Source organism: Pholis gunnellus (genome assembly GCF_910591455.1).
Source record: "Pholis gunnellus genome assembly, chromosome: 4".
Taxonomy (NCBI): Eukaryota; Metazoa; Chordata; class Actinopteri; order Perciformes; family Pholidae; genus Pholis; species Pholis gunnellus.
In genome coordinates this window covers 14,375,001-14,398,027 of record NC_136530.1, presented here as the reverse complement: position 1 = coordinate 14,398,027, position 23,027 = coordinate 14,375,001, and the positions used below count along the sequence as shown (strand labels likewise).

The following is a 23,027-nucleotide window of genomic DNA, read 5'->3' as shown; positions in this document are numbered from 1 at the left end:
CCCGGCTCTGTGTGTGTCTCTATAATGCAGCCCTCCAGCTCCCATTCACATATGCATCGCAGGAACCCAGTTTATTTAAACATAATATTGAGTGAAAATTGATTATAAGACGAGGTTTATGATGGATTTTGAGTATTTATGGCACGCATGTAAGCTTTTCGTAGAATTTCTTGTTTAGGTGGAAATGACCATGCAATAATACCAAAGGTGTGGTTTAAAAATAAAATAAAGGTGTTTGTTGCAGCTGTAACTGTGGGGCCATATCGTGTAGTGAGTGTATCCACTGTGTTTGCGTTAGCATAGCCTCCTAGCCATGCTGACACTGATATGGCAGCTCAGATTAAGGAGATCCGGCCTGCAGTGTCTTCTCCGGTCACAACACTTCTCTGTCTCAGTCCTCATACTGACTGTAGCCTCACAGCTAAAGTAGTCCTCTGCTTCATCCTCCTCTTCACAGCACAGTCACATTCACTTGTGTCATTACTACATTTCAGATAGGATTTGTCCACAAAGGATATATAAGTAATGGGATTTGTTTGCAGTCCAAGCAGGACAAAGCCTTAAAGAAGAGCCATGTTGCATAATCAATAACATAGTACTGCATACCCCGGAACAACATACATTAGTGACGCATACAAATTACAGGACAACAGGTCACTATGAGAAAAGGATTGCCTGTGGGTTAGCGGCGCTAACAACGCAAATGCAAAATTCAGCCATCATCTACATTTTATACAATGGCATTTATTTAAAACATATCAATGTAGGCACGTAGACTTATTGTTTACATTCAGATGCACGTTACATCCTGACCTACATGGAAGGACAATAGCTGCTCCAGAATAATCAATAGAAGTATCTTAACCTGAGCGGTCAGACAGGTCTGCACAGCCATGTGGTGTGAGGTTAGATGAAGATGATCGACGGTGATTTCTGTAGGCAGCCTGTCTGTCTTTGACCTTTAGCTTCTCTTTAGCATTAACTGCAGCAATCCCGGTGTACGCAGTAGACATGGTGACTTTGTTCTGGAGGTGAATATGCTATATAGCTATAGATATTAAGGGTGTTGCACATACATTGCTGTCATATGATAATAGTTACTTTGCTAGCTCATATCTTTATATTTTAGATTTTTCCCTCACTGTCTGCTTCATGTTCTCAGTTATATTGAACAGTAATATAATTTGGATTCATAACATTACTTTCTAAAACAGTAATCATAACTTGCTGCTTTTTCATTTATTTTACAGCTTTATAGCAGCCTTACTCAACTTACTTTAATTGTGTCTGTCTACAAGAGATGTGAATGGAAAATATAAAAAAACAAAAAGTACATTTCAGTAAAGTATGCATAGTTGTTGTGTTTTCCATGCTCTGTGATGCTTCATACTCCAGGATCAGAGCTGCAATAATTAATCGATAAATTGATTAGTACTATTAAATTAATCGCCAACTATTTCGATAATCGAATGATCTGTTTAAGTAATTAAAAAAAACAGAAAATAATTTTCTGGTTTCTTTACTCCTCTATGACATTTCATAGACCAAACAAATTCTTTTGTAAATTAAGCGAGAAAATACAAATGAATTGACAATGGAAATAATTCGGCCTATCCAAAGAGCTAATAGCGGAAGAAGGTCTAACAACAGTGGGACTTTCACTAGATTGAGTGCTTAATTGTGTCACCGTATCTGAATGGAAACCAGGATTTCATTTTTGGCAAATACTCTCAATCTATGACATCCAAATATCTCATGCATGAGTTCTGATTTTTAATGATAGGTGAGTAAGGCATTCTGTAAGCCAGTAACTACTAATGTTGTGCTTGGGACTCGTCATCTTCTTCGGTGCTCTCAACATGGGAACTAAAATCCACTCTTAGAGGGTTGTCAGTGATCCGAGCTGCAGAAGCCACTACATTTAGACTGTACCCTTCAGGTAATTAAATGACCTGAAATTCTTTGACAGCCAACTTCACAATCAATTTGTGAATAAACGAAGCACCTACATTTTGATCTCTATAAACAGATTCTGCATTCACTTTTAGAAATCAACAAGTCAAGATTTTGGCATCGGAAGCGTTCTGGTTTCCGTTTGTAGTCCGAGTAGTAGTGACTAATCACGTTCGAGCAGGCTTTGGTTGAATGCAGGAAATCAGTCCATGTGGAGAGAAAAAGAGGCGTAACGCACTAGAATGACATGTCTTGGTGTAATTGATCATAGTACATTAGGCCTCAGCCGCGTAGACAATATCTATATCCTCAGCACCCCACATTGTGTCAGGAATACAGTAATACTGACCAAAACAAAAGTACCCAAAGGTGGCGGTCTTGCAAAAACACAGATTGACTGATGTGAACAAAACACAAGAAGAAGAAGTGGAAAGCGCTGCAGGTCTGCGTCTCCCTCCCAAGATTTGAAGAATATTTGTGTATTCGTACTCATCATTTTAGTCTGATCACACTAAGGCAAAGTAGTGAGTTTACAAGCTTCTTCCACCAGGACCAGCTTTGGCCCGGTGTTTTTAGGTTTGCCTTGAAGGAATTTAGACCTCTGACAAATACTGGAGAGACTTCAGACACAATTTGGCAAACGTGTTTCCATAAAAATGAGCATTGGTGTGACTGTATACATCCGCTGGTCACTTAGATCATTGAACAATTACTCATGATATAATATAACAGTCATCTGTTATTGTCTTTTCTTTTTTACCTGCTTTTTTGTAAGTTTCAATCCAGCAACCTGTGCAGGTCTTGTACAGACACTGACCAGGTCTTATAATACTGACTACTATAAGCGTTTACATACCGGGTTTAGTAATAACCTTTCTGGATTATTTAAATATGAAAGCGTCATTCTACAGACAGGCCTTGGTTTCACGTTTTTGTGTCATGTGTGTGAAGTTGGTTGTTTTATTGATTGAGCACCATGTGATGCTTGCTCTATAAAAATGCTCCATCTATAAACTTTACTCACTGAATTACTTACCATATTCTGGTAAAACGTCCTTGGACAAGATGGTGAACCTCCTACGTCCTTACTCTCCATCGTGTAAGTCGCCGTGGATCGTGTTGATTTAAACTCCCTGCTTATGCCAACACATTGCTGACACATTGAGACTGGATTCAGCCGGAGCCCACGGCTGGAGGAGGGTGGGATGCTGGGAAGCAGTGAAAGGTGAATCAGCCTCCACCTTTGTTTCCAAGTGGCCCCGCTGGCTTTGTTTTGGAGCAGAATGAATTATTAACGGTGGCCTTCTGGTCATGTTTTCCGTCAGTGTCCACATCCAAAGTTAAAGAGCACTGTGCTGAGTGATCTCCATTGACTGGCTCCTTCCACAATGACAGAAGAACTGTCTAAATGTACTTTTTCGTCTTCACTTTGTCTGTCTTTATTTTTAGCTTTCCTTCCTTTCTGACCCCTCTCTCCATTTTTCCATCACACGGTTTCTCTTGAATGACCAAATTAACATCAACACAGATGCTGAAGAATATCTGCTCTCCATGACAATTAGAGAGCCATCCTTCTGCATGGCAGACTGTCTTGCACTCCAGTTCACAATCACATTGTATGAAACGCACTGATTCAAACCTTAAAGGCATATTACACTTCACTGAAGTTGAATAGTCTCTCATTCGAACCTGGCAGACAAGCTTGTGAGGATCACCGAAACAATCCAAACAAAGCTATACAGCAACTGGATTGAAGGTTGATGTTGAAGGAAAGTCCATCATCTGGCAAAAATAGCTTATGAACACTAACGTTAAACATTAAGTGAACGTAGGTAAGTTAGCTAATGGGACTTGCCAACTTAGCTTAGCTAATTATTAGTAACACTACCTGAGAACGGGGTGCACTCATGTGATTAGTTGAAAATGGAGGAAGATCTGATTGGCTCTAGATAATTCCGTTGAAAAAAAAATGCATTTGTGTGAAAAAGCCCTCACACAAATGCAGTAAAACATTTTTTTTCATTTATGCAAAACAAGAAATATGTTTGCGCATCAAAAACATATTTCTGAAACTTTTTTGATTTTGCTTACATGTATTTATAATAAATAGTTTTGTGTGCAAGCTATTTTCCATCCAACTTGCAGCCAGCCACGCCTCGTCGCTTGTAATGGCTCTCATAGTTTAAAAAAACAACAATAATGTAAGCAAAGTTGCTCAAAATGTTCTTTTTGACAGTTTCTCTCTATCCACCCTTCTGCTTAATTTGCTGTCACTTGATCCTCTTTATCATCTGCCGCCATAGGATGCTCCCAACTGGCTGAAATGCCAGGCATCTGTAACTAAGAGGCATAACTGTGCTAAGCTGTTGGTTATATAAAGAATGAATAAAGTATCCAGAAGAACCTGGAGCCTGGCTGGATAACGGAGGGGACTCATTGTACAAGAATTAGCTGCTCAAGATGTTTCGTGGAGTTATGGAGGTTGAGTGTCATCATGTATTCATGAACATTATATTCTAATGTAGTTAAGAAAGTGGCGAGCTGAGTCTGATGACCACTGACACTGTCGTCGTCTGCCCTTCTTCCCCCCAAGCAGAGGCAGCATAATGACATGTATATTTACTACTTTTTGCTGTGATATTTATTTTTCAATGTTTTTTTTTTTTTGTATATGAATTAAATAGAACAGTTTTTGTTTTAAACATGCTTGGGCTGGGTAGATATATGGAGAAGGTAGATTTTAGTGGGTCTTAAACAGGGAAGGAAAGAAAAGGAGGGAGCTGGGGGGGACCTTAGTTAATAAAAAACAGACCGTAAAAGATAAGTAATATGTAAATAGGGAATGTATCCAAATTTACCCCTGGGAGAAAGCCAGACTGAGAGACGGAATAATGTGGCAGGGAGCCTCAGGTGCAGCTGGGATGGGAGGAGGCGGGGCAATGAGCGAGAAGCTGAGGGAGAGAGAGCGAGAAAGAGGGAGGGTTTTTGTGTGTGTGTGTGTGTGTGTGTGTGTGTGTGTATGGAAAGAGAGAGAGCGAGAGAGAGAGAGAGAGGTTGAGTGTGCAAGCTAGAGAGATTGTGTGGAGAGGGAGGGTGGGAAGTGTAAGCCAGTCACAGCATCTCTCCTGCTCACTGCACCAGGGCTGAGGGACTCTTCGTCCCCTCGCTTCCCTCGCTGCAGATTTAACTCATTTCCATCAGCGCAGTCATCTTTTTTTTTTCTTCTTCTTGCTTTTTACTTGCTGCTTTTGACAGATGCATTACATTCATCTCTATCTGCATTCCAGGATCTAAGGATTTCTTTATTCCAAAAACGCGGGTTGTGTGCTTTAACAGAATCAGGGGGACGTTTGCAGAGGACAGTGCTTGGAACTGGGACTCCGGCTGGGACTTGGTCTTTTTTTATGCTGCTAGAGTGGATTCCCTTTTGTTGGGCTGCCGGTGTTTTGTTCAGGGCAACAGACATACTGAGAGAAGGAGTTATAGGACCCTATACCTCTACAACTAAACAGAGCGCATTCTTCAAAGGACTAAAGCAAGTTAGAACATCTATGGTTGCATTAATCACTTGAGGAGAAGGTGCTAAGCCTCCCCTGTCAATGCTTCAGAATATCACAACAAAAATACAAGTAACACGTTTCTGGGATGAATCGGTGGATTGCTGATTGATCCCCACACCCCTCTCTGCAAGTGCCGGCCACAGGATTGCTGAGGAGTCGAAACGAGAGGAGCGCTGAGCTATTCAGCTGGCCTCTCATTGCTCCAGGAGAGTCCTTCCACCTGCCTGCATGGGAGTCTTACATCCAGCACTTTCATCAGCTACTGGACTTTTACATGCGTTTGTCTTTTGCTACTTGCAGTCCAGAACACTGAGAGGCAAGTCTGCACATTTTGGATTCAAACTTTAAATCACTTTAATAGCTAAACTCATCCAGACATATTGCGGCGATTGGTTTCTACCTCATTCTGCCTAGGGATGCCTCGTAAACACATTTTCCCCCCCAGCGCCGTGTGTGCCGAGAGAGCTGTGACATTATCTCCTGTGGAGATCCCCATGTTGTTCTAGCCTGTGTCTGTGTTTTGATTCAGACAATAGCTGGGCATGCATGGGCTCCACACACTGACCGGAGGACCACCAAAATAAGGGAAGCCTTCTGTTACATTGTAAACACACTGTCACCCATGGCACAGTGAAACTTTGGATCTAATTGAAGGGTCTATTCGCAGAGAAGGATGTCATTTTTTTTTTTTTCCCAGACTTTGGTATACACCAAGAGAGACTCTGAAGAACTTTTCCCCTTAGCAAAGGCTGCTAAAAATCTATGTATTGAAAGGTAACTGGCCTCAGTAAATTGAATCTGATCTAGGAGTGAAATAGGAGCCATGTGCTGCTTACCTATTTGATCTGCCAAGAGTGGAGAGCATTGAGCTTCGCTTCGTGCTTTAACCTCTTCGTATGGTGTCCTCCCTCTCATCTGCCGTGCTTTCTGCCCTTGTTTAGACAACTTATGCCCTCAGCCTCCCGGTGGCATCCCTCATTAGCATCAGGAGATGAGGCCACAGACTGTCAGGCAAAGCAGCAGGGGTATTCGCCTTTGGAATAGATGCTGGCCACAGCACCGATGCTACCCTGCTACCCTGGTTTACTGAAGCAATACAGCTTTTTTCACTCTACTTCTGACTGTAACCCACCCACTACTTTCACTAACCATGAGTGATTGGAAAAGGAGAGCTAGACGAGTTGTCCTACCCTCCCAGAGGCTGTATTGATTTTCGTCCAGTCAGTGTTCATTTGATTGAGACCCAGCTATGTGAGAGTCAGGTGAAAGAGAGAGTGAGTGTGTTAGAGCGTATTGAGCTCGGTAAACTGAAGAAGGCTGCAGACACACGGTGTAGATGGGGCGACGGGGGGGCCGGCAGTTCTCCAGTTTCAGTCCAGCTGCCTTATGGGTGACACACCACAAACCTTACCCACCTGGACAGCACCCAGAACAATGAACCAGTCTGAACTGACAACGGACCCGCTGCTCACTGCCAACAGCAGTCATGGAGAATTCGTTCCTTACAGGGCCGCCAACCACTCTTGTCCCTTGGGCTGGGGGCTGAACGAAGGCCTAGAGGCCTGCGTCCTGGAGACTGCGGTCATTGTACTTCTGACAGTGCTTATTATTGCAGGAAACCTGACGGTGATCTTCGTGTTCCACTGTGCCCCTCTCCTACACCACTACACCACCAGCTACTTCATCCAGACCATGGCCTATGCCGACCTGCTGGTGGGTCTTAGTTGCTTAGTGCCCACCCTGTCTCTGCTCCACTACCCAGCAGGTGTTCAAGAGCCCATCACGTGCCAGGTTTTCAGCTACGTCATCTCTGTTCTCAAGAGTGTTTCAATGGCCTGCTTGGCTTGTATCAGTGTGGATCGCTACCTGGCCATAACTAAACCCCTGTCTTACAACCAGCTGGTGACGCCATGCAGACTACGAGGCTGTATCACTCTGATTTGGATCTACTCTAGCCTGGTTTTCTTGCCTTCCTTCTTTGGGTGGGGTAAACCAGGCTATCATGGGGACATTTTTGAGTGGTGTGCACACTCTTGGCCCACCTCTGCCCTCTTTACAGGCTTTGTGGTGTGTTTGCTCTATGCGCCTGCTGCACTTGTGGTTTGTTTTACCTACTACCATATCTTTCGCATCTGCCAGCAGCACAACAGGGAGATCAGTGAACGGCGGGCACGTTTCCCCAGCCAGGAGATGGAGGCTGGTGAGGGGGGTGGCAGTGGGCATCATGGAGGACACGGACCAGATCGGCGCTATGCGATGGTGCTGTTCCGCATCACCAGTGTTTTCTATATGCTTTGGCTGCCCTACATAATCTACTTCCTGCTAGAGAGCTCCCATGTGCTGGATAGCCCTGCCCTCTCCTTCATCACCACCTGGCTGGCCATTAGCAACAGCTTTTGCAACTGTGTCATCTACAGCCTGTCTAATAGTGTGTTCCGCCTGGGCATGCGTAGGCTCTCACAGACGATTTGCTCCTTCAGCCACTGCGCAGCCGATGACAGGGACTTTGGGGAGCCTAAACCTAGGAAGAGGGCAAACTCATGCTCCATCTGATGGGATGACTTTTACTGGATGAGGATACTGCTGGAATCTACAAATGGGGAACAAAAAAAGCTTAACAAGCTTAGCAGCTAGTTCATTTTCAGTAACATTGGGTGGGCTTAACCGAACAGAAAATGGGTTCTGTTGTGTCAGCCTGTCAGCTGACACCAGTGACATTGCCTTGGTCACAATAAACCATGGTTTATTGCATTACAAGCTTTTCAAGGAGATGGGTGCTGTGTCTAAACAGAGAGATTCAATGAGATAGTCACTCTCTGATGGCTTTTATTCTGTGGTATGTGACTTGGCTGTGGATCAAATAGAAAGAAGTCTCCCCATGGCTTTCTCAGCCTTTACATCTCACTGTATGTCAACCAGGTGTGACATAGGGAGAAGACTAAACTGTAAACTCCAAAAGATTTACAAATATCTTTTCAGACATCAAATGTGGCCCCACTATTTCATGCTTGTTATATTTTGTTTGTAGTTGGTAAGTGGATCAACCCTCGATTTGATGTCTCCATACTTTGTCATTAGGAGAGACTAGATAACCTACACCTACTTTTGCTAATAAACCTGTTTCAAGGTTGTAAATGAATAATTAACTTTTTAGTTGTATAAACACACAGTGACAATGACGGCAGCTGCCGATGATAACGGATGGCGTAAGGTGTTGACTGTTTTCTAGACGAAAGTGCACACTCAGTTTCTGCAGAAGTATTTTGTGTTGAGTCTGTAAACATGATGTGTGCAGGTGAACAGGAGATGCAAAACAAAGATGGTGACAGGCCTATCGCTGATCTGACACATCAGTTGTTTGCTGAGACCCTCTGCAAAACTTAGGACATAGTGTAGAAATGCACAGTAATCTTAAATAGTGTTGCAAATAACACCCCTACATCACAGCATCAGACCAAGGACTGTTAAAATATGGAAACTTGTAAAAGGAGTGTTGAAATCAAGTCAAAGTCCCCAAAATACGAGGTTTCACCTAATGCAACATGGTGACTAATCTATAATATAGACTGTCTAATTGTCAACACATTTAACACTTTGCCTACTGCTGTAGTGTGACCTGCTTTCATTGTTCACTCATTTAAATATTAGCTGGATTATGGTTGGTTCTACTAAAAAGCACCGTATGTCCAGAATTCAGACACATGATGTGTTTGTTTGACACTGAGGTTTTTTATATTGAAGGCAGTGAACTGATGCTCGCAGCAGATAACTACCCAGCATAGTTTTTTTTCCGGAGGTCCCCCCTTGTGTTTGTGAAATAGCCCATCAGGGCCAGCACTCCCACCATTGGTGTGGCATTCCTGATATGGCTTTGTTATGAGTATTCTGCTAACAGTTTGATGCATGAGCGCTCATGACAGCCATTTCTAACCAACAAATATATATTACATTCCCCCTGTACATGTCGGTTCATGTATATTGAATAGTGAACCAACAGAATTAAACAAATTTAAACTGCACGTTTTTAGATTTAGTTCAGAAACAGAACTCTGTGTCTGAGCCATAGATCTCATTTTTAGATGCACCTCTTGGATGTTTGTTTTGATCCACTCACAAACTTCTCTGAGTCATTTAAAGGGAAGAAAAGTAATAGTAGTTTCAGTGTAGACCGGAATATATAGGCTGCTTTTGAGTGCTTTGCATCAGTGACACGGTTATCTTCAGATCAGATGATATTGGGCTTTATTTCCCAGCAGCGGTGGACAGGAGCTCAGGTTAATGTGATCTGATCTGTCTGGAGGTTGCTGTGAGGTTGAAACTTAACTTATCTGAAATTACATGCTTAGTTGGGATCAAGGTTTAAGGCTATCAGTAGCTTGTTTTGTGGAGGTTTGTAGAACTTTTTGCCGGACAATCCTAATTACTTTTAATTTGCCCCACTCTCTTTCAGCTGTACCAATTCTGTTGCTGATTGAAACAAAGTCACTGCCCTCAAACTACAGGCCTAAATGTCTTACATTCTTCTCAGTGCTTTTGTGAATGCCTTTAGAAATAAGTGTGCACTTCTCACAGGGTCAGACCTAACTGGCAATCACACTGTAATTATGGCAACTGGGCTCGAGGAATTGTCCGTATCCTCTTTCATGATGTCTGTGCCCAAGCAACAGATGGCTATTTTGGGAAGGGTAGAATATAGGTGTTAGAAATGGAGTCCCTAATTACTCATACATTCTGCAAAAATATAATAATAATAAAAAAATAATAATAATGTTGTTCTTTTACTGTGGCCATTCCAGCTTGGTAAAATCTAAAGACTGTTCCCCAGTCTGGGGCTTTTGATATACAAAGTGCAGATGATGTGTGTTGTTAAAACAACCCACAAACTGCCATTGGTTATGATTCTCATACTTTCAACAGTAGTATAGTCACTACAGTCAATTTACCTTGTACATTCCCTTGATCGTTGGATCAGGGGTCGAAGCATAATGTCTTTCATAAGAATACAGCCACGTAATATAGCCAATAATTTACTGATCTCCCTCTTTGCTCATAGAGTAGTGTCATCTGTGGTTTAGGCCTTGCTTGTAGTGTATGTTTATCCATGCACAGCAAACCCAGCCCCTTGATATTGTAAATGCATTCTATGCTGCTTAACAGTAGCCTGTATAGCTCATTCCTCATTTTAAAGCTGCATTAAGTGATTTTTGACCACTAGGGGCAGAAAGACTCTGCGCCTTTAGCTTTATCTTACAGTGACAAGAAATTCGCGACTTCACATTCAGCTAAAACAGCGCTACCTTATCATTCCATTCAAGAGTCTTTCTGGCCATTCTGATGAATGTAAGTTCAATATTGTTTTTAAGCCAAGGTTTGGTAAACCATTACCACTAACAGAAAAAATATGTCTGTTTTGGGTTATCTACATACTCACCTTTCTTTACCAGCCATTCACTTACTTTGTCTCTCTGCAGTTGTGCATGAGGTGGGTAGCCTACAGTCAACTTTAAATACTCATGCTGATAGTGGCTGCCCATGGTTTGTACTCTATGTGCTGGCATTGTTTATGTTTTGTTGTTTCAGACAACTAGGATAACCAAACTCTTAAGGTAAAAGCAGCTGTGTATAGCTACAGTATGGGGTGTTGATTCTTAGCGTGGTCATCAGCATTCAACACCCTTTACCATCTTCAGGAGTTGTTTGAGTCAGTGTTAGTATGAAAAATATTGCTTCATGCAGCTTTAACACATTGCAGATTGTTCTGTATACGTGCCTAAAGATGTATTTTGTAAGAAAAGTGAAAAAATAAGTAATTACTGTTACATTGACATTGCTGCACTTTAAAAAAAACAAAAGGAAAAATTGACATTAACATACCTTGTGACCGTGTACACATCTGAAGTCACGTTGTGTTTCCACTCGAACCAAGAATAGGTCAAGTCAATCATTTTTCTCGGTCAATCTGATTTTTGCCTTTAATTGGGTACATGTTCTACTATCTGACGTCTACATCACATCTGTAAAATAAGAGGAGACTGCAGATGTCCAAGTCTTGTGAATTCCCTTCTATAACCATATGCCTTGGCATATATGAGGAATAGCAGTAGGAAACCACAGCTTAGCCGTGTCAAATACTAGACCTACGATGATTTTTATTTTGATAGCTTGTGTTTTTGGTGCTCCTTTGGAGCATAGTGCATTGGGGTAGTAGAAGAAATGTATAGGGTCCGAATTAGTGCTGTATTATCTCTATTATGTGGTGACAAACAACACAGCTAAAGATTACACAGGGGAAAGCAAAGTTCCGTAATAGCCTAAAATATAATAGCTGAGTTGTTACCATATAATGTAAAAGTCGGAATATACCATTCAATCGGAGATTATAGTATTTGGTCAGAAGTTGCACAAATATTCATTTCTTTCGTGGAGTTTTTGTAGCGGGTAATGTGAAATGAGTGTCTTGGTTCAAGGTTTCAAAAATCAAAAGAGCCACTGAATGAATATTTAAAAAATAAATAGTTTTTGTGTGTCTGTATTACGCTGACCAAACTGAAGTGGTAGAAAATCAAAACTGTCAACTTGTTCAAACAAGTCATCTTTCAAGTGCATTGATTGAGGCTTTTAGTAAAAAGAGTTTTATTAATTGCAGGATAATATGTATTTATTTATAAAGATATGTGAAAACCTTTACACAATATACTGTATGAGTATACTGTATGTAAAGTGTGTGTATCTGTTTTTACCTGCTGTACAGCCAAAAAAATCAGACAAATTCTGACAAAGGTATGGCGCATCCATTTGTGTTAAATCACTAGGCTGCTGATGTTTTAAATAGGAGGCAGTGTGTGTTAAATTGCATAGTATATATTTTTTTATTTTGAAATTGTGTCAAAGACTATGGTTTTGTCGTTGCTGCCTACCCAATAAAGGTGAAAATAGTAGACATTCACATCTGTGTAGTTGCTTTTGTGAAATGTCTGTGTTTCTGTAGCAACAATCGCCAGTTAGCCAGCTGTCAGTCACAGTAGAACTCTCAAAAATCTTCATCATATTTCCTCCACTTTGCGTCTATCTTAAGAAGTAATGAGGAGAATGAAGATGTGGGATGCCAGTTTGAATCCAAAGACCTGATGGGATGAGTGCCATTAGCTAAAGACTGCTTCATCAAACATTGTTGAGGTACACTTGAGCAAGAGGTCTTGATATACAGCATCAGTTACTTTTGAGTTGTAATTGATGTGTAATAATCACAGAAGTAAGCATACCTGATGTAAATGTAGGACTCGTGAGCAGATCAAAAATGCAACCCTGTAACTTCACAGCCATGTTATCAGAGAATGGAGCCCAAGCAGGGAGACTCTATTGTTATTTTATCTATTGATCATCTGCCAAACGCTCTGCCCCTGAGTGTTGCTCCAACTCAGTTATAAGCAAAGCAAAGATGTATTTCATTTTCCTCTGAGCCAGCAGATGGTTGATCTGGTGGTATTAGCTTGGTAACAACTTCTAAGCAGGGTAGCCCTTCCTTTTTTTGCCATTGGGAGTTCATGCACACCATCATTTCCTCTCTGTGTAAAGTATTCTCATTAGAGAGCCTGATCCTTTGTACTTGGTCTGAAATTAGCCTTTGAAATTCATACACTCAACCTTTTAGACTGCAGACCAGCTTTGAAACCGCCATAACCCCACCGTCTCCACCGAGTAGTGAAGAGACGAGCAACGGGAGATGGAAGGGTGTATTGGATTGGTGGTTTAATGGCTCAAAGCTTAATAGCTATTTTATTATAACGTATTGAGTCCTTTTATTTTGTGTTTGTGTTACATTTTTTTTAATGCTTTCCAGTTTTTTGCTATGTTTGATATCTAGTTTTTGCACAAAAATCTGTAGTTGTTCCTCTTACCAGAACACATTTAATTCACACTAACTATTCAGCCAAACCAAGAGCAGCTTCCCAGTCCAAGCCTGCTCAGTATTCACGGCCGGCACCATATCAGGAATTCCCTTTTATTTCCACAAATGGCAGCACTCGGCTTACTTCCTCTTTCCCTTTCCATCCTGCCACTTTCCTCCTCCTCTTTCCGTCCCGATTGAGAAAGGACCACCTGACCATCTTTTGAGGTGGGGAAGTCATAATTAGAGGGGAAGCCAGTTCCTGTCCCTGTGTGCTAATTGTGGAGGCTTGCGGCGCTCACCAAAAGCCTTTGATGACAAGGAGGACACACACACATGCATCCACAAACCAACACACCCGCATACATCTTGCATGGCTTCAGTCAGTCTTTGAAAACGTGTGCTGCGACTATGGTCCGATAGTGAACAGGTGTTGATCAGGGCACAGCTGATAGTGTGCTCTTACTGAATGTAATGTAAACATGTATTCATCCATTAACTGAAGCTAAGACTATAGTGGCTCTAGTTTGGCACAGCCGGCTTTGAGCTAAATGTATGCGCCGCATTTCATGCAGTACTTCTCATTGTCAAGAAATTTGACTGAAACGCATTGTCAACCTCATGGTGGCGCCACAAAATACAGTCAACTGATCAGTTTGTAGAATTCTTCCTCTGGGGACCATGCATTTCTATGTCTGTATAGAATTTCATGGCAATCTATTCAATAGTGGTGGAACGACCAACTCAGGCCATCATTGCCATCCGTAGAGCCTCCAGCATGGCTAAAATGTGAACAAACGCTTGCTCTGCTTCGTTAAGAACACATGCTCACACTTTCACCGTACAACACAAACTCCTACGGGCTATGTGGGGTTAATGTATTGATTAAAAACACAATCAAGTAGTTTCTGTGGGAGGGAAAAGTTCTTATTTTCTCATCTTTACCCAGTTTTCTGGTTTAAGCCTGGTAGTGCTTCTCTGGGATTTCTGCATGAACCTCTGGAGTATCCCACAGCTCAGTGTTTGATTAAATCTTTGCTCTAGTTTTAAATGTACCAAAAGTTATCAGTTTAACCAACCAAATACCAAAAGCCAAACATACTTTTGTACAGTGCTTTGTGGAATAGTATCCAATACGTTTCAAACGTCATCAGAGTTTTGTATTCAGTATTTTGTGAAATGTCAGGTTGGTGCATTCAACATCTGGAGAGAATCAAACTAATAAGTGCATGGGATTCAGTCTGTAGCATGTTTGTGAGCAGAGTTTGTGTAGTTGGCTATAAAACATAATAAATGTAGTAATTGGTCATGGAAGCACACAGTGATGCTGCAAAATGTACCTTTAGTTTAACGAGAATACTGTGTGAGCCTCTCAGCAGGGCGTACTGTGGGAACATGACATTTTAACTGCATGCTGTCTTTTATTTTCAAAACGTTACTATTTCTCTAATAGCCATTGTTGATAAGAGGTTACATTGTACACCCAGTGACAAAACGGTCCCAGGTTAAATCCCCATAGTGGAGCTAAATCCTGTCAAAGTGCCCCTGAGCAATAAGCATAAGGAACAATTACCTGCCCACTCATTGCAGGGTGCCCTGGATAGGAACATTGGAAAATGCCTCACAGAGTTCCTCATCAGCTGCTTTCCTTTCACCTTTGGTCCTGATGATTGTCATAGGTAGGCTTTGTTATTCATCAGCGACCACTTGAAGGGCCACTCTAGGTTACTCTCTTGAACTTGCTCATTGGGCTCACGGATTCTGCCATTTTTTTGCTTATTTATTCGAATTTAACTACTATATAGAGTCACAACTATATCATACCCATTCTAAAATATTTCAACATGTTTTCCATAAATTGTTTATTTCCATCATCTTTTTGGCTGAAGAGATATGATATATACAAGATATCAGAATGAGACTTCCATAGTGTCAAATGCTTAAATAATAACAAATATGAGCCTGTCTGGCAAAAACAAGCACTTTCAGGGGCTTTTCACGTGAAATCACCAGTCGGGCCACATTCATCTGTTTATCCAAGGTGCTTGGGAGGTTACACTCCGGTACCGCCTACCTTTTAATACCTGCACACTGTGATGACAACGATGATGAAGATGTGGTAATTTAGCAGTAAGCCTCACTGACTAAAGTAAACATGGTCAAAACTAAAATAAATGGATTTGCAGCACTGTAAATCGCTCACAGTAGCTTTACTGCTCCATTTGTCATGCTGACCTTTCAACCGGATGTTGTGACGTTGTTGGGACAGATCGTTGTCTCTGGGTAGACATGCGCTAAAATGATTAACTTCTCCACAAAGTTCCATTGACTGATATTTACATAAGAAATAAAAGATATATTCTGGCTGTGATCGGTTGTTCCTCCTCACATGTGGTCATTTTTTTTTTTTTACTAATATGCACTTCGGAATGCTGAGCGCCGCAATGGTGTTGCTGTCGCTTTTCAGCACATCTACATTGACACAAATATAGATCTATGGGCACAAACAACTCTGCATGTGATCGGCCCATAAGTGGACGTTCATTGACGGTGCCAACTTGCCACAGTATAAATAAATTGCAGCCTGTGAGTCAATATTGGACCAAGATCAGAATGTTGTCTCTATTCGTCAGACCTAAAAACATGAGACAATAGGGTCTAGGTTGAAAAATACCTTTACCTTTTTAGAATTAATAATAATATTTTTTTGCAAAGGTAGGACATTTTAGAGAGTGCCCTCACTTCTTTATAAATGGCTTGGTTTTAAGGTTAATATAATTTAGATCAATGTTACATTTGGGTAAACTTTAAAGGTAGCCGTGTAAAATGTTTAAACTGTTCGGATTATTAAATTGGGTTGTATGAGGTACTTATCCAAAGTCAGTGTATTACCTAGAGAAGACGGGGGTCTGCACATCCCCAGTTTGGAGAAGCAGACAGGACTACCAGCATAAGGGCAAAGTAATACACTGTGGAGGGGGTCAGCAGCAGAATGTATTTAGCCGCCTAAAAGAAAGGTCCACCTTAAAAAGAATTCTGTCAATTTTAGCGTACGCTCTATTTACAATATTTTCGGACAGGGAACTGAACTGAAAGAGAAACTTTGGCTTATCTGTCCTGTTTTATCAACAGAGTCTGGTGGCTTTGAAGAGAGAATAGATACGTTTCAGAAAGGGCTTGTCTGAGAGCAAGATAAAGCAGCGAAGATAATCTAAATATAGCCTTCATATGGATAAAGATTTGATGAGGTGAGCTTTTCTTTAAAGTGCTTAATATGCATTATGCTGCTATTATGTGCTGATACTCCTGCCAGCCCTGCCGTCATACAATGGTACTTCAAATAATCCAAACTATCCCTTTAAGGGTGTGGGGTAGGGATTGCATTACATCATAAATAAACCGGCCCCCAAAACCTAGTAATGCCAAACTGTGTGTGAGTGTGAGACAGTAAATGCCAACCTCCTCTATAACTGAGCCTTGCTGCCAGCCTTCTGCGCCATGGCTGAGTTTAGTGCGCTCAGAGCTCCTTTATGATCCCTTCTTTGCGCACACACCAGAGACATAGAGAGGGCATCAGCATCGAGTGTCTACAGTACATGACCACATTAAGGGAAGTAAAATAATACTGGAATTTCGGTACATCTGAATGAGAAATGTGTCACATTTTATGCCTTTAAAGGTGCAGTGTGTAGGATTTAGCAGCGAAGTTGCGGGTTGCAACCAAATCCCATTGACGTGAAAAATGTAGAATCCTTGAAAACTGTTATTGCGCATTAGCCTCAACCAATGCTGGTCGTTTTCCAGCTGTCTGAAAACCAAATCAATGGAATTCACTTTGTGTTACTGTATTTAATGTGATCAACTAGATCATTTCTGCACAATTAACTCATGTTACTAAACATTTGTTGCATGTTTTTTAAGTAATGATTAATACAATCGGTCAATGTTTATAAAACTGATGGTGCCAAATAGTATGTTTTTATGTCACTACGTTTCTGGCCTTTTTAAGTCCGTTTCAGACATGGTGGATTGTCCTCCCTGCTTTTCCGTGGTCAACGTTGTCAGACAGCTGAGCTGGCCACAGCTGGCACATTGAACTGCAGATATTCTGTCTCCTCTTGGAAAAGGATTTTATTGTAAAAGAATGGAGCAAATTAAAGTATTGGCTTTGGAACTGCTTCAATCCACTTACCTTACTGCTGTACTAAAGGGACAGCTCAAGATTATTTTTCTATTCATCCTTTCAAATTTGATTTAGTATAATTCACACCAATCGACTTGCTCTAGCTTCTCATTCATAAAGGACAAAGACGAGCAACCTTGACGAACACTGGAGGACAGACCTGTTTTTTTATTGTTAACCTCCCTGCAGACCTCAGGTACTGAAGCTCTGCCAGCAGATGTACAGCCAGCTTCGCTAATGCTCTCTCAGGGCATTTTAGCTGAATTAAATACCATAAGAGAGTCAAATTAACCCCTTGGCTCACTAGTATATTTCTTCCCTCGTTTTACCACCCCCTCTTTTGCTCTTCCTTTCCCTCTCTCTGTCCTGAAGCAGTGTGTCCCATAGTAGCACACCAGACCTGTCCCTGTCCGCGTTGGGCAGTTATTTAGTAGTGATGGTCCAGCAGCTCGCCTCAGGCCATCGTTGAGATGGGTACAGTAGTTCTTCCTCTGTGGCATTTAGCCTGGCTGCTGTTGCCAGGGTAGGAGGATGGGAGTGACTGAATGAAAAAACAATATATATAAATAAGATGTAGCTGTGTCTGATGTTTGCTGGGCTGTGTGACCAGTGGGTTATTCACGACTCAAGTCACTTTACTGACAGTAAAGTCAGTAAACTACCTCTGATAATATGCTGAGAAAGGGGGGCCCATGCCAGTTATTTCCACCAGCAGTATAATCAGTACAACTGTGTTTTTTTTTTATCAGGAAATAATTCTGACAAAACTCGTCGTCACATTGGCAACATGGTTCCCAGCTTCTTCACCACAAAAAGGTTAAGTCTGTGTCAAACGAGGGACGTGTAGAGGACGTTTAGCCGTATATATACACAGTATGTATCCAGCAAATAGCATGTCTTTACAAAGCAAGATGACCTGCTTCACTTCACTAGTAGTAGTCAGGTTAGTGAGTTTTGAGGTTGCAGTGCAGGTTTCCAGCCTCAATACTTAATTGTAAATATACCTTGTATTATAAAATATAATAATAGAAGGTATACACTATATATTCCCATTTATTGGGATCATTTTCATCAAAGGCAGAGTTATTACACTGTGCACATAGAACGATAGGGTAGAAATTGTTTGTTTGACCTTTGGTTGCACACAAAATAAACTGAAATGCATTCTCTACATGCATATTTAATACTCTCCCTGTCAACCTGTGTATGTAGTGGTGGATGAGACTGCCAGCCATCCAGCACTATGTCTCCGGTTACAGTTGAGTGTCTCCATTGTCGCTCCGGTTCTTCCCAACCGAACATTGGGACTTAAGAGCCACTGTGTCGCTATGGAAACCCCTGAGTCTGAAGAAGCGCCAAGGCTTCAGTGAGTTCATTTTAAGTTTATAAATAGAGCGCAATTAAAATGGATGTTAACATTGGCTTCAAAATAGCGGCCTCTTCATTATTCATTCATGTGCACTTTTATTTTGAAGATGCAGGGGAAGGAGGGGGGTGCAAGGCTCCTGACTAACTGGTTTTAGGAGCACTACATCACAATTTTAGGAGCACCGGCACAGAATTGTGGCGCACCACTTAAACAACATCTGACACAATCAGAGCTGCACAGATTCAAACGGCTGCCAATCAAAACCGGACGGTTTTCAGCTGATCTGCCGTGAGTGGTGACCGACCGACTTGTCTCATATTGCCTTCCACTTATCAATCGTGACGTATTATCGCCATAAATGAGTGTGTTCTTAAGTCGCTCTCTGGCTTTCTCTCTCTTGGGTACGTGCTATGTGGCGGCAACACACACTTACACCCTACAATGACCATAATTGTTTTTTTGGGATTGCTTGTGACAGCCCTAGTGTCCACCTTCGGTTGCAACTGCAACATCAATCTGAGCACTGTTGATAAATCACAACTTTTACTTTTTAAGCATGCGATGAATATAGTAGCACCACAGCAAACCTGTGCCTCTGTTTGTTTGGACGGGACACAAACGCGCACCAATTCTCGCTCCCTCCTGATGTTTCACATGAGGTACTATAGTGATTATTATTTTTTAAACTGGGGGACATATTTGCAAGTAGCACTGCTGCTCCTAGTTATAACATTTAGTTACATTGTCTCCAAAAATGGTCGCGTTATGCGACTAAATGGTCACAGTCTGAGCCCTGGTGTGTGTGTGTGTGTGTGTGTGTGTGTGTTGTGTCTGTATTGTTTCTTTCACACAAGTAATGAGAAGAATGAAAGACACCAAGACCCAGCTCCACATACAGGAATTCACATAACTTTATACACATCTGTGGACCGACCCGCTGAGTGTCTGACCCTCTACTCACTCCACCTCTATCATCCCTTGGGATCTTCTGTCCCCACATAACAGACACTCAACACATATCCTCCAGTAAAAACCACAACACACAGAAAATGTCAGATATCTGGGGGGATGCACTTTATCCACTGACCTCTCTCAATGATGCCCTGTGTGTGTGTGTGTGTGTGTGTGTGTGTGTGTGTGTGTGTGTGTGTGTGTGTGTGTGTGTGTGTGTGTGTGTGTGTGTGCGTGTGCGTGTGTCCGAGAGAATCTCATCCTGCTCCAGATCCAAATTGTTCCCAGCCAAATGCAGACTGGAACAGTACATCACATTTTTCACTTTTTTGTTTTTGTTTTAGTTTCATTAGGTCCTTCTCTGTGGCACCATAGCACTAATATAAATACTGTCAGGAACACCGTATTACTTTTACAGTGAATAAATTGTAAAACTACATTCAAATTGAATACAAGAAAGAGTGACATTTACACACGTGGACAACATTGTTTGTACCCTTCCGTTAAAGAAAGAAAAACCTGCAATGGTCCCTGAAATAACTTGAAACTGACAAAAGTAATAACTGGAGCTTTTTGGCAAGTCACATCAGCTCTATGTTCAGACGCAAAAACGAAGCATACAAAGAAAAGAACACCGTACCTACTGTGAAACATGGAGGAGGCTCTGTTATGTTCTGGGGCTGCTTTGCTGCATCTGGCACAGGGTGTCTTGAATCTGTGCAGGGTACGATGAAATCTCAAGACTACCAAGGTGTTCTGGAGCGAAATGTGCTGCCCGGTGTCCGAAAGCTTGGTCTCAATCGCAGGTCATGGGTCCTCAAACGGGATAATGACCCAAAACACACAGCTAAAAACACCCAAGAATGGCTAAGAGCAAAACATTGGACTATTCTGAAGTGGCCTCCTATGAGGCTGATCTAAATCCTATTGAACATCTGTGGAAGGAGCTGAAACATGCAAAATAGCTATCATGATTTCCCAGAACCAAAAAAAGATATTAAATATCCTATCAGATAAAATGGAGAAAAGCAGCAAATCCCCATATTTCAGGAGCAGGACCAGGAAGTAAAACATATCAACACTAACTGACATGCATGTTTTTGTGCAGGGTGATTAATGTCTTTTCACGAAATATGTTTGATGAAAGAGCTGACCCTTGAAGTAACACAGTTGAGTGTAGAGTTATTTTATGAATTGAGTTTTTCTGGGTGTTTGAACATCTAGTTGACTAGTCAACGAGTGACGGCATGCCCTTTCATCAAGCCGCTTTAATGAGGAAATGTTTGGCATTTTTCGATGATAAATTTAATCAGTTGTCAATGATTAATTTTCTGTTAATCGACTAACCATTATTGCGGAATTAATTTCACTGCAAGCAAAATGAGAAGTTTTGCGTTTTTGCTTTCTGTCTGAACACGGCTCCTGCACTCACCATCTCAGCTTATTGAAATGCAGAACCAGCCGGACCATTAAAATGCCACGGCAGCGATACAGAGACAGATGAATTTGCAATCTGCCAGGCGGGCCAGCTGTTGTCGTCCCCCCCCCCCCCCCCCACACCCCCCCCCCCCCCCCACACCCCCACCCTCAACCCTCCAGCCTCTAGAAACTTCCTCGCCAGCAACCAAGGACAAAGGTCTCAGGGGGAGCTGGTTTTTTAATTAGCGGGCTGCCGTCCTCTGAATATCACACCAATAGATTGTTTCACTGTGTCCCACTGAAGTGAAGAGAAATGAGGAGTGTTTGTGGCAGCCAGGTGTGTCAGCATAGAGGGATGTCAATTTCACATCCGGCTGTCTGAAGGCTAGGCTTTGAATTCATGAAGTGTGTTTTTTGCCTTTCATACTTTTAGAATTAGCACCTTTCTTCGAAAGAGGACCGAGACGTTTTTCAGTATATACGTATATGTTCGATCTCTTCAGTAATCTGGCCTTTTGGGAGTTTTAAAATATGATTGTTTCCATTCCAATACCAGGTCATGCTCCTTGAGCCTCACAGTTACAAACTCTTGTATCACCTAAATTGAATCTGATGTGTCTAATAGTTGCCCGACAAAATAGAGGTCATGTCTTATACTGTTTAAAATTCTTTAGCAAGTAATATATAGTTTTTGCCGCATTCAGCCTAGTTTGTTTTCTTAAATCATTTCTTTTATGAAGCCAGAAGGTTCCTCAGTGGGAGTTGATGGAAGACCTTTGAATGGCTTGGAAAGCATTTTATTTACCTCCTTACGCCCATCTTCATGATCTACTGATGAACAAAGGGAATAGACTAACCAGTCTTTATTGCAACTAAGCAGCTACACTGTATCACATGGGGCTAGAATGCCTTGCTCAGAGGCTTGCTGCAGCAGGGTAGAGTTTGGTCCATGCTTCTCAAGTGGCAGTGTTGTAGTACCGCTTTTTAAAGATCTCTGTCTCGTCTCGGAATCAACACTCATTCAGTCTCTGTCTCAGACAAAGAGCACTCTAGATTTCACTAAACTGCCTGGATATTGTCCAAATTATCGGTTATCATCATTACTGTGATTGCTCATAGAAAACAGAAGAAAATTCCCACATGAAATTCACCTCTGCAATGCCTTTTTGATTATTTTCTCTAAGACATCTCTCATGGTATATACATACAGTATATATATATATATATATATATATATATATATATATATATAGATTTATTTATTTATTATATAGCCAGAAAAGAGGTGAGTTAAAAGCGGGATCTTCATTTGAGTAGGATTTAGGGGTAACTAGTTGATGGCAATCCTCTGCAACCTCAGCACCAGATGCCACTGAATTTGACATACTGCTTGTTAGGAAAAATTCACTCGAGCTGCGGTAACAATCATTAAACAGGACATTTATTCTTTGCAAAGAAGGAGACAGAGTTGATTCACATACAGTATACATGGATCGAGGCTGCTCGGAGATCTGTCTCTGAGCCTCGGATATTTATACCAAGTAAACATCAGTGTCACAGGCAATACGTCACGAAAGCATAACACACACAAATTGCCTTCATACAGCATATTCTAAGTATCTAGACACTTTAACAATTCGTTCTAGTACAAAGGTCACTTTTATAATCGGAAGACGCCATGAAGTATTGATGCCGTCTGCAACT

General features: G+C 41.5%; 2 protein-coding genes across 2 annotated transcripts in view; both read left to right on the top strand.

The window, feature by feature from the left end:
• Positions 1-23,027, top strand: part of rabgap1l (RAB GTPase activating protein 1-like) — a 102,992-nt gene that overhangs the window by 29,959 nt on the left and 50,006 nt on the right. The window lies entirely within an intron of this gene.
• gpr52 (G protein-coupled receptor 52) lies at positions 6,900-8,066 on the top strand (the record flags this gene model as incomplete). The annotated part of the gene is made up of 1 exon (XM_079158249.1): positions 6,900-8,066. One exon carries the CDS (start codon positions 6,900-6,902, stop codon positions 8,064-8,066), a length of 1,167 nt encoding a protein of 388 aa, XP_079014375.1.